General features: G+C 42.3%; 1 protein-coding gene across 1 annotated transcript in view; it reads left to right on the top strand.

The window, feature by feature from the left end:
• The window catches only part of tekt3 (tektin 3), a gene marked incomplete at both ends in the record, with an annotated part of 29,371 nt that overhangs the window by 3,764 nt on the left and 12,293 nt on the right, over positions 1-13,314 (top strand). The window contains 4 exons of the mRNA XM_084141380.1: positions 3,499-3,582; positions 3,694-3,764; positions 11,697-11,840; positions 12,738-12,960. Coding sequence (XP_083997506.1) covers positions 3,499-3,582; positions 3,694-3,764; positions 11,697-11,840; positions 12,738-12,960 — 522 coding nt within the window. The remainder of the gene's footprint in view (positions 1-3,498; positions 3,583-3,693; positions 3,765-11,696; positions 11,841-12,737; positions 12,961-13,314) is intronic.

Below are 13,314 nucleotides of genomic sequence, written 5' to 3'. Positions count from 1 at the left end.
AGCTATGTGACATCAACTATTTTAGATTTTAAACCAAGCAATATAAATAAACATTCAATCAGTACTGAGTGAATGAACAACAAAAACATTTTGCAACTAAAGCTTCCTGTCATCACCAGTCTGTCCATTTAAATAGTGATAAAGTGTTTATGACAGGGTTTGTAGAGTAACAGTTAATGTCACCGCCATGGGATCTAAAGGTTCTGGGTTCGCCTCTCGGAGGACACATTTCGACCATTCTCATTCGTGTATAGTTTTGAAACCCCCTCCAAGTCCCGACACACACACACACCGATGAGCATGCACGGTTTGTGCTTATTTTCAATTATTTGGTGGCTCTTCAAAAAGCATTGTTGAGTGACAATGGACAGGGAGTGTGGTGTGTGTACTACTGCGTGCGTCTTGCTACTACGGAGGAGAGAACGTTGGAGACTGGAAAGACCAAGTCTCAACTCTCAAGTAATACATCGTTGACCTCATCCGTCAGATGCACTCCACCCCTAAGGTACGTCCCAGGGACACACTGCTTAATGGCAGGGTGGCGGATTGTGTTCCCTGAAATGCGTACACTAGCTGATCGACAGAGTGCCGTGCCGTCTCTATGCACTTGTTTATCTTCTGGTCACACTCCCACTGGAACATCCAGCTCCTCCGCTGCACAATATCAGAGAAGACCACCGTTGTCCCGGGAAACATTCGGATGGCCACCTCTAAATCCGAGCATCTGCCGCACCAGTGCCTTCGCCTTGGTGTCACCTAATGTGACAGTCAATAATGTATGTAAATAGTTAATGGGTAGGCTACATGCTGATTATTTGTGTATTTTCCAGGAGCTTGCTTGATTGCCATTTTAAACATAATTGTCTTAATTTTAATTTAATTAATTTTAGTAATTTAGCAGACGCTCTTATCCAGAGCGACTTACAGTTAGTGAGTGCATACATTAAAAAAAAGAAATCATACTGGTCCCCCGTGGGAAACGAACCCACAACCCTGGCGTTGCAAACGCCATGCTCCACCAACTTAGCTACACGGGACTAATTGGGTTTATTGGCTTAATTGGGTTTCTGTTTTTTTGCTGTAATTTTACATAAATACTAATAACAACATTATTTCTGTTTACATTTGTCATTATTGTGTATTTTTACTTTACTTGTATTGCTGTGTTATGCTATATTCTAATGTTGAATAATAATGTTGCATAATCACCTTCCGGTGTAAAAAACATGGAAATTAAAAACAAAAAAACAACGTTTTAAGTGAGAAGTAGGCATTGGTCTGAAGCCGAAAAATAAAGGAAATTCCCATGAGCACCAGAATGCCTACTCCACCCATGCACTACCAAAGTTTTCTATCACACAGATTTGACCTACTACAGTAGCTATTTATTTAACTAGGCAAGTCAGTTAAGACCAAATTCTTACTTACAATGACGGCCTACACCGGCCAAACCTGGGCTAATTGTGCGCCGCCCTATGGGACTCCCAATCACGGCCGGTTGTGATAAAGCCTGGAATCGAACTAGGGGGTCTGTAGTGACGCCTCAAGCACTGAGATGCAGTGCCTTAGACCACTGCGCCACTCTGTGTATTGTACTTCAAACAATGTGTAGGCAGGTTGCGTAGGATTCAAACCTTCTCAAACAGCCTAATTCATACTCTTCAGAGGGATACTGGACTTTACAGTGTCCTGCTATTAAAATAATGTATATATATATATATACAGTATACAGTGCATTCGGAAAGTATTCAGACACCTTTACTTTTTCCACATTTTGTTACGTTACAGCCTTATTCTAAAATGGATTAAATTATTAGTTTTTTTTTTCTCATCAATCTACACACAATACCCCATAATGACATAGCATAAACTGGTTTTTAGAAATGTTTGTTAATGTATTAAAAATAAAAAAACTGAAATATTACATTTACATAAGTGTTCAGACCCTTTCCTCAGTACTCTGTTGAAGCACCTTTGGCAGCAATTACAGCCTCGAGTCTTCTTGGGTATGACACTACAAGCTTGGCACACCGGTATTTGGGGAGTTTCTCCCATTCTTCTCTGCAGATCCTCTCAAACTCTGTCAGGTTGGATGGGGAGCGTCGCTGCACAGCTATTTTCAGGTCTCTACGATAGGGTTCAAGTCTGGGCTTTGGCTGGGACCACTCAAGGACATTCAGAGACTTGTCCCGAAGCCATTCCTGCGTTGTCTTGGGTGTATGCTTAGAGTCTTCACCCCAGTCTGAGGTCCTGAGCGCTCTGGAGCAGGTTTTCATCAAGGATCTCTCTGTACTTTGCTCCGTTCATCTTTCCCTCAATCCTGACTAGTCTCCCAGTCCCTGCCGCTGAAAAACATCCTCACAGCATGATGCTGCCACCACCATGCTTCACTGTAGGGATGGTGCCAGATTTCCTCCAGACGTGACGCTTGGCATTCAGGCCAAAGAGTTCAATCTTGTTTTCATCAGACCAGACAATCTTGTTTTTCATAGTGTGAGAGTCCTTTAGGTGCCTTTTTTTGGCAAACTTCCAGCGGGCTGTCATGTGCCTTTTACTGAGGAGTGGCTTCCGTCTGGCCACTCTACCAAAAAGGCCTGATTGGTGGAGTGCTGCAGAGCTGGTTGTCCTTCTGGAAGGTTCTCCCATCACAACAGAGGAACTCTGGAGCTCTGTCAGAGAGACCATCGGGTTCTTGGTCACCTCCCTGACTAAGGCCCTTTCACCGATTGCTCAATTTGGCCGGGCGGCCAGCTCTAGGAAGTGGTTCCAAACTTCTTCCATTTAAGAATGATGGAGGTCACTGTGATCTTGGGGACCTTCAATGCTGCAGAAATGTTTTGGTACCCTTCCCCAGATCTGTGCATCGACACAATCCTGTCTCGGTGCTCTACGGACAATTCCTTCGACCTCATGGCTTGCTCTGACATGCACTGTCAACTGTGGGACCTTATATAGACAGGTGTGTGCCTTTCCAAATCATGTCCACTCAATTGAATTTACCACAGGTGGACTCCAATGAAGTTGTAGAAACATCTCAAGGATGATCAATGGAAACAGCATGCACCTGAGCTCAATTCCGAGTCTCATAGCAAAGGGTTTGAATACTTATACTTATACTAAATTCACAAAAAAATCGAAAAACCTGTTTTCGCTTTGTCATTATAGGGTATTGTCTGTACATTAATGAGGAAAAATATTTATTTAATCCATTTTAGAATAAGGCTATAACGTAACAAAATGTGGAAAAAGTCAAGGGGCTGAATACTTTCTGAATGCACTGTAAATCAGGAATGCAGACAGGCTAGCTCATTATATCTATATGAGTGAGCGACACTACTGCACTAATATATTTCCTATATAGTGCACTACTTTGGGCCAGAGCCCATAGGGCTCTAATCAAAAGTAGTGCACGATGGGCCCTGGTCAAAAGTAGTTCACCATGTAGGGGAATAGGGTGCAATTTGGGACACAGCATTAACATTGTGTGACCATCAACAGGTGTCCCAGGAATGCCTGTATCACAGAGAGAAGCGAATGTCCATCGATCTGGTTCACGACAACGTGGAGAAAGATCTCATAAGGGTACAAACAATGACATGTCCATACAATCATGGCATGACTTATGACTAATGATCCTAATGATCAGAACCTTATCAACTGAAATGATACCTGTTTTGATCATTATGTAACCAGGAAGTGGAAACCATTAAGTCATGCCAGGAGAGGATGAGGAGACATCTAGACAAAGCCATCGCTCAACTAGCGTGAGTCTGCGCTCCTAGAGTATGACACAGAACTACTGTAAAATAGGTTCACTGTTTGAAAACTACATAGCAAATTCTCCAGTGTAAAAAAAAGAGAAATGAACACTGAGAGTGTTAAATCAACACTGAATGTGTTGAGTCTGTGGACCCATATATACAGTGAGGGAAAAAAGTATTTGATCCCCTGCTGATTTTGTATGTTTGCCCACTGACAAAGACATGATCAGTCTATAATTTTAATGGTAGGTTTATTTGAACAGTAAGAGACAGAATAACAACAAAAAAATCCAGAAAAACACATGTCAGAAATGTTATGAATTGATTTGCATTTTAATGAGGGAAATAAGTATTTGACCCCTCTGCAAAACATGACTTAATACTTGGGGGCAAAACCCTTGTTGGCAATCACAGAGGTCAGACGTTTCTTGTAGTTGGCCACCAGGTTTGCACACATCTCAGGAGGGATTTTGTCCCTCTCCTGTTTGCAGATCTTCTCCAAGTCATTAAGGTTTCGAGGCTGACGTTTGGTAACTCGAACCTTCAGCTCCCTCCACAGATTTTTCTATGGGAGTAAGGTCTGGAGACTGGCTAGGCCACTCCAGGACCTTAATGTACTTCTTCTTGAGCCACTCCTTTGTTGCCTTGGCCGTGTGTTTTGGGTCATTGTCATGCTGGAATACCCATCCACGACCCATTTTCAATGCCCTGGCTGAGGGAAGGCGGTTCTCACCCAAGATTTGACGGTACATGGCCCCATCCATCGTCCCTTTGATGCGGGGAAGTTGTCCTGTCCCCTTAGCAGAAAAACACCCCCAAAGCATAATATTTCCACCTCCATGTTTGACGGTGGGGATGGTGTTCTTGGGGTCATAGGCAGCATTCCTCCTCCTCCAAAACACGGCGAGTTGAGTTGATGCCAAAGAGCTTGATTTTGGTCTCACCTGACCACAACACTTTCACCCAGTTCTCCTCTGAATCATTCAGATGTTCATTGGCAAACTTCAGACGGCCCTGTATACAGTGAGGGAAAAAAGTATTTGATCCCCTGCTGATATTGTACGTTTGCCCACTGACAAATAAATTATCAGTCTATAATTTTAATGGTATGTATATTTGAACAGTGAGAGACAGAATAACAACAACAAAAATCTGAAAAACGCATGTCAAAAATGTTATAAATTGATTTGCATTTTAATGAGGGAAATAAGTATTTGACCCCCTCTCAATCAGAAAGATTTCTGGCTTCCAGGTGTCTTTTATACAGGTAACGAGCTGAGATTAGGAGCACACTCTTAAAGGGAGTGCTCCTAATCTCAGCTTGTTACCTGTATAAAAGACACCTGTCCACAGAAGCAATCAATCAATCAGATTCCAAACTCTCCACCATGGCCAAGACCAAAGAGCTCTCCAAGGATGTCAGGGACAAGATTGTAGACCTACACAAGGCTGGAATGGGCTACAAGACCATCGTCAAGCAGTTTGGTGAGAAGCTGACAACAGTTGGTGTGATTATTCGCAAATGGAAAAAACACAAAAGACCTGTCAATCTCCCTCGGCCTGGGGCTCCATGCAAGATCTCACCTCGTGGAGTTGCAATGATCATGAGAACGGTGAGGAATCAGCCCATAACTACACGGGAGGATCTTGTCAATGATTTCAAGGCAGCTGGGACCATAGTCACCAAGAAAACAATTGGTAACACACTAAAACCATGAAGGACTGAAATCCTGCAGCGCCCGCAAGATCCCCCTGCTCAAGAAAGCACATATGCATGCCCGTCTGAAGTTTGCCAATGAACATCTGAATGATTCAGAGGAGAACTGGGTGAAAGTGTTGTGGTCAGATGAGACCAAAATCGAGCTCTTTGGCCTCAACTCAACTCGCCGTGTTTGGAGGAGGAGGAATGCTGCCTATGACCCCAAGAACACCATCCCCAACGTCAAACATGGAGGTGGAAACATTATGCTTTGTGGGTGTTTTTCTGCTAAGGGGACAGGACAACTTAACCGCATCAAAGGGACGATGGACGGGGCCATGTACCGTCAAATCTTGGGTGAGAACCTCCTTCCCTCAGCCAGGGCATTGAAAATGGGTCGTGGATGGGTATTCCAGCATGACAATGACCCAAAACACACGGCCAAGGCAACAAAGGAGTGGCTCAAGAAGAAGCACATTAAGGTCCTGGAGTGGCCTAGCCAGTCTCCAGACCTTAATCCCATAAAGAATCTGTGGAGGGAGCTGAAGGTTCGAGTTGCCAAATGTCAGCCTCGAAACCTTAATGACTTGGAGAAGATCTGCAAAGAGGAGTGGGACAAAATCCCTCCTGAGATGTGTGCAAACCTGGTGGCCAACTACAAGAAACGTCTGACCTCTGTGATTGCTAACAAGGGTTTTGCCACCAAGTACTAAGTCATGTTTTGCAGAGGGGTCAAATACTTATTTCCCTCATAAAAATGCAAATAAATTCATAATTTTTATGACATGCGTTTTTCTGGATTTTGTTGTTGTTATTCTGTCTCTCACTGTTCAAATAAATCTACCATTAAAATTATAGACTGATAATTTCTTTGTCAGTGGGCAAACGTACAAAATCAGCAGGGGATCAAATACTTTTTTCCCTCACTGTATGTGCTTTCTTGAGCAGGGGGACCTTGCGGGCGCTGCAGGATTTCAGTCCTTCACGGCGTAATGTGTTACCAATTGTTTTCTTGGTGACTATGGTCCCAGCTGCCTTGAGATCATTGACAAGATCCTCCCGTGTAGTTCTGGGCTGATTCCTCACCGTTCTCATGATCATTGCAACTCCACAAGGTGAGATCTTGCATGGAGCCCCAGGCCGAGGGAGATTGACAGTTATTTTGTGTTTCTTCCATTTGCGAATAATCGCACCAACTGTTGTCACCTTCTCACCAAGCTGCTTGGCGATGGTCTTGGAGCCCATTCCAGCCTTGTGTAGGTCTACAATCTTGTCCCTGACATCCTTGGAGAGCTCTTTGGTCTTGGCCATGGCGGAGAGTTTGGAATCTGATTGATTGATTGCTTCTGTGGACAGGTGTCTTTTCTACAGGTAACAAGCTGAGATTAGGAGCACTCCCTTTAAGAGTGTGCTTTCTGATTGAGAGGGGGTCAAATACTTATTTCCCTCATTAAAATCAAATCAATTTATAATATTTTTGACATGCGTTTTTCTGGATTTTTTTGTTGTTATTCTGTCTCTCACTGTTCAAATAAACCTACCATTAAAATTATAGACTGATCATTTCTTTGTCAGTGTGCAAACGTACAAAATCAGCAGGGGATCAAATACTTTTTTCCCTCACTGTACACCAGAACAGTGTTAAATTAACACACTGTTTAGTGAAAGCCTTATTCAAATATTTCCCAGAGTTCCTTTCGAGTAAATTGTAGCGTTACCACTCATGACTGTATTTGTTAGTGACAGAGACATGGTTGTTGCATTCATCCATTTTCAGTCCTATGGACTTCACCAAGTGAGATCCTAAGTGAATGTCATTATTTAACACAATACCATACGTATTTCATAAGCCCTTATTTTGAGGGCCTAGTTTTACCCTAATACAGGGGTCTGAAACTCATATGCATCACTTTGAACCAAAACCACGCCCATCATTATCATATTTCCCAGCATGTTCTATTGCAGGTTGATTTTCAGAATTGTTTATTTCAATATCTATGTTTGTGCATAATTGATTAGTTAATCTTATTCTACACAAAGATAAATAACATATTTTTCTAAACTAACCCAATCAGTTTGTAAAAAATTTTGCACCCGTTACTGAAATGTTTGTTCCAGTTTAAATTACTTAGGTAGTCTCCTCATAATGTTCCTGAATGTAGGTTGCAGATTATTAAAAACTATTGGAATCTAAATTCTGGCTAGGTTCCAATAGGAATTACACAAAACTTTGCAAGACAGCGTAATGTGACTTGCGGGTAGGTTTGCAATATGTGGGCAACTTTCCCAGGTTTTTCAGAAATCCTAGTTGGAAGTTTCCTGCAAATGGAAGCAGGAAATCTGAAATCCATCAACTAGGATTTTTGTAAAATCACTGGAATTTTGCAACCCTACTTCCAGGCTTGATGTGGCTTGAACAGTGGTACTATTATTCACTTACAACTAAAGGTACAGTGACAAGTGTTTGCACCCCTTTAGGAACAAATCTAAACTTTTGTGTGTGTGTGTAATACAATGGCCTGAAACTCATGGTTTACAGGCCACATCAGACCTGCAAATCACATCATGCTGGCTTGCAAGGTGATGTGTAATTCCTATTAGAATTCAGCCAGTGAGGGGATATCCAACTTTTGGATTTTTTTTATCACCCGCAACCTGTATTCAGAATGACTGCCAGGGTTGGGAAGACTAAGATATGAGACTACCTAAGGCATGTAAATAGAAACAACAATTTCAGTAATGGGTGCAATAAGTACAAGTTAACATATTAGATTAGTTTAGAAAATGTTTGTAATTTATATTTGAGTAGCATAAGACTAATTAATGAATCAATCAATGTACAGTTGAAGTCGAAAGTTTACATACACTTAGGTTGGAGTCATTAAAACTCGTTTTTCAACCACTCCACACATTTCTTGTTAACAAACTATAGTTTTGGCAAGTCGGTTAGGACATCTACTTTGTGCATGACACAAGTAATTTTTCCAATAATTGTTTAAAGACGTTATTTCACTTATAATTCACTGTATCACAATTCCAGTGGGTCAGAAGTTTACATACACTAAGTTGACTGTGCCTTTAAACAGCTTGGAAAATTCCAGAAAATGATGTCATGGCTTTAGAAGCTTCTGATAGGCTAATTGACATAATTTGAGTCAATCGGAGGTGTACCTGTGGATGTATTTCAAGGCCTACCTTCAAACTCAGTGCCTCGTTGCTTGACATCATGGGAAAATCAAAAGAAATCAGCCAAGAACTCCGAAAAAAAAAATGGTAGACCTCCACAAGTCTGGTTCAGCCTTGGGAGCAATTTCCAAATGCCTGAAGGTACCACGTTCATCTGTACAAACAATAGTACGCAACTATAAACACCATGGGACCACGCAGCCGTCATACCGCTCAGGAATGAGACGCGTTCTGTCTCCTAGAGATGAACGTACTTTGGTGCGAAAAGTGCAAATCAATCCCAGAACAACAGCAAAGGACCTGTGAAGATGCTGGAGGAAACAGGTAAAAAAGTAAAACGAGTCCTATATCAACATAACCTGAAAGGCCGCTCAGCAAGGAAGAAGCCACTGCTCCAAAACCGCCATAAAAAAGCCAGATTACACTTTGCAACTGCACACGGGGACAAAGATCGTACTTTTTGGAGAAATGTCCTCTGGTCTGATGAAACAAAAATAGAACTGTTTGGCCATAATGACCATCGTTATGTTTGGAGGAAAAAGGGGGTAGCTTGCAAGCCGAAGAACACCATCCCAACCGTGATGCACGGAGGTGGCAGCATCATGCTGTGGGGGTGCTTTGTTGCAGGAGGGACTGGTTCACTTCACAAAATAGATGGCATCATGAGGAAGGAAAAGTATCTGGATATATTGAAGCAACAGCTCAAGACATCAATCAGGAAGTTTGGTCACAAATGGGTCTTCCAAATGGACAATGACCCCAAGCATACTTCCAAAGTTGTGGCAAAATGGCTTAAGGACAACAAAGTCAAGGTATTGGAGTGGCCATCACAAAGCCCTGACCTCAATCCTATAGAAAATGTGTGGGCAGAACTGAAAAAGTGTGTACGAGCAAGGAGGCCTACAAACCTGACTCAGTTACACCAGCTCTGTCAGGAGGAAAAGGCCAAAATTCACCCAACTTATTGTGGGAAGCTTGTGGAAGGCTACCCGACACGTTTGACCCAAGTTAAACAATTTAAAGATAATGCTACCAAATACTAATTGAGTGTATGTAATTGTCTGACCCACTGAGAATGTGATGAAAGAAATAAAAGCTGAAATAAATAATTATCTCCACTGACATTTCACATTCTTAAAATAAAGTGGTGATCCTAACTGACCTAAGACAGGGCATTTTTACTAGGATTAAATGTCAGGAATTGTGGAAAAACTGAGTTTAAATGTATTTGGCTAAGGTGTATGTAAACTTCCGACTTCAACTGTATATGCACAAACATACAGTACATTCGAAAAGCGTTCAGACCCCTTGACTTTTTCCACATTTTGTTACTTTACAGCCTTATTCTAAAATGGATTAAATTACCCCCCCCCCCCCCTCAATACACCATAATGACAAAGCAAAAACAGGTTTTTAGAAATGTTTGCAAATTTATACAAAATTAAAAACAGAAATACCTTATTTACATAAGTATTCAGAACCTTTGCTATGAGACTCGAAATTGTGCTCAGGTGCATCCTGTATCCATTGATAAACCATGTGATGTTTCTACAACTTGATTGGAGTCCACCTGTGGTAAATTCAATTGATTCGACATGATTGGACACACCTGTCTATGTAAGGTCCCACAGTTGACAGTGCATGTCAGAGCAAAAACCAAGCCATGAGGTTGAAGGAATTGTCCGTAGAGCTCTGAGACAGGATTGTGTCGAGGCACAGATCTGCGGAAGGGTACCATAAAATGTCTGCATTGAAGGTCCCCAAGAACACAAATGGAAGAAGTTTGGAACCACCAAACTCTTCCTAGAGCTGGCCGCTCGGCCAAACTGAGCAATCGGGGGAGAAGGGTCTTGGTCGGGGAGGTGACGAAGAACCCAATTGTCACTCTGACAGAGCTCCAGAGTTCCAGAGAGCCAAGCTTTTAGCGTCATACCCAAGAAGACTCAAGGCTGTAGTCGCTGCCAAAGGTGCAACATCAAAGTACTGACTAAAGGGTCTGAATACTTATGTAAATGTGATATTTCAGGGGGGGATTTGGAATAAATTTGCTTTGTCATTATGGGGTATTGTGTGTAGATTGATGAAGGGGAAAAAATCATTTAATCCATTTTAGAATAAGGCTGTAACGTAACAAAATGTGGAAAAAGTCAAGGGGTCTGAATACTTTCCGGATGCGCTGTAGATATTGAAACAAACAATTCTAAAAAGCAACATGCAATAGAGCATGTTTGTAAATATGATAATGATGGGCATGTGTTTGGTTCAAAGTGATGTGTATGAGTTTCAGGCCCCTGTATTAGGGTAAAACTAGCCCCTTAAAATAAGGCCTTATAAAATATGTATGCTAGGCTGCGTTTTGTACAGGCAGCTCAATTCTTATATTTTTTCCACTAATTGTTTTTTTTACCAATCACATCAGATCTTTTCACATCAGCTATTTTTCAGAGCTGATCTGATTGGTCAAAAGACCAATTAGTGAAAAAAATATCAGAATTGGGCTGCCTGTCTAAAACAGGCTGTATTGTGTTAAATCATATTTATTTTATGATAACATATTCGCTTAGGATCTCACTTGGTGAAGGACATTGGACTGAAAATGTATGAATGCAACAACCATGTCTCTGTCACTAACAAACTATAGTCATGGGTCGTAACTGTACAATTTACTTGAAAGGCAAGGCACTCTGGGATATATTTGAATAAGGCTTTACACTAAGCAGTGTGTTAATTTAACACTGTTCCAGTGTCTATATGGGTCCACAGACTCAACACTTTCAGTGTTGATTTAACACTCTCAGTGTTAGTTTTGTTTGTTTTTTAACAATGGAGAATTTGCTGTGTAGGGGACAGTTTAACCAATAGTCCTACTCAGGAAAAAGTCAGGTAAAAAAAGTTCTCTCTCCAGGTATAGAAATATATTTTAAATGATGAGACTTATAAAACATTACAACGGCTCATACATGCTCATAACATAATAAAGCATTACACCTGTCAGTGCTACGTCAAGTGTTACAGTGTTACTATTACTCTGTGTGTGTTACTTCCATCAGGTCAAACCGAGCAGCTCAGCACGAGCTGGAGAGAGACCTCAGTGATAAGGTGACAGCCCAGAGGATAGATAATAGGTGTCACCATCTCAGGAACGCGTCAGACGGGATCAGCTACTACAGAGGGATCGAGAGACTGGACCCATCGTGAGTCATACCTACCCACTAGTTTAGATGTGGATGTTTACAGCTTTGTGATTGAAATGGGAGATACTGTATGTGCTGTGAAGGTGACTGCCCCCTCACCCATGTAGTTTGTAAATGTTTGGAATGATCTTCAAGAAAAACACAATTCGAAGTACACTGGTTAGCGATTTCGACGCATGCCTCGGAGCTCCGGTATCAAACATAACATCACTACCGGAGGCCCAGCTAACTAGCAAGTACGCAGTGTCCTTTGCCTATGCCTGCCGAGCACCTGTACTTGCCGTAACATTAACAGACCTACCGGAAAGCAGTGCTCGGCAGACGGGGGCGAAGGACACTGTCTACTGGTGTCCTAGATTTCTAGCTGCCAGTGTCTGCCTCCACCTCCCGCCTGTGTAACGTTACCGGAGTCCTAGCTTAAAAATGGGCCGTTAGAAGTATAGAAGGGGGGTTCCTACAGATACAGGAATACCCACAGGCAGGAACGCCCCGAGTTGTGGGCGGCAATCACACCCTTCTCTGCACATGCGCAGACACTGTGTGTGACTGTGTGAGAGCGAAGTCTTGCATCTCGCTAATCTCAATATCTGCGGTGCTGCTTGTGGCAACCTCATTTCGCTGAGTCTACCTTTAAATGACTGTATTTTCTCAAATTTGATGATATTATATTGAAGCCCATTCAAACCAGTACGGGACTGGATATGGAAGTAAAGCAGAAGGGGTCATCACTTTCAGATTGTATTGACACAGGTGTTTCACATTTTCCCTGAATATAAATCATCAATCCCAAATTCAAATCTAGCTACAACTACCCCTGTGTATCTCCTGCGTGCCTTCCAAAGTTGTCCCAGTCCGTTGACCATTGTGTCCATTGTCATTTCTCACCCACTTGACCAGGCTCTCCCTGCCCAACTCGTGGTCTAAGTTCACGGATGACAACATCCTTCACTCCCAGAGCGAGCGGGCGGCGTCCCACAAGCTGCGTGACGAGATCGAGATCCTGCTGAACGCCACGTCCAACGAGATGTGGAAACATTTCAACACGGTCAACGTGGCCTTCACCAACCGCATGTCAGAGACCGCCGACGCCAAGAACAGCCTGCAGACACACCTGGCTAAGGTGACTGACCGTCACCTGACCAATGACCATCAAGCTGATCTTTCATGTTTTAGTTCCTTTGTTGTTTAGTTCCATTCAACTCAGTGAGATGCAGTTTGGTTGTATCTTGTTATACGTCATTGTACTTCAACATCAGGTCCAGGGGGCAGTAAGGAAGGCATCGTAAACTGCCTGCGTACCATAGTTGATTATTGCTGAAATTTTACTTCCGTCTTTGATTAATTTCCCTGCTGGAGAAAAAAAACGGTATCGAGACCACATATTGAGTGTCTCAGTCTTGTCTCAGTGTCAGATATATTTGTACTTGGTCTTGACTCGGTCTCTGACAGTGAGACCAGCGGAGTAAAAAACTCA

This window comes from Coregonus lavaretus, assembly GCF_964263955.1.
Source record: "Coregonus lavaretus genome assembly, chromosome: 25".
NCBI classification, from domain to species: domain Eukaryota; kingdom Metazoa; phylum Chordata; class Actinopteri; order Salmoniformes; family Salmonidae; genus Coregonus; species Coregonus lavaretus.
The sequence above is the reverse complement of the archived record's forward strand: the minus strand, read 5'-3'. Positions and strand labels throughout refer to the sequence as shown.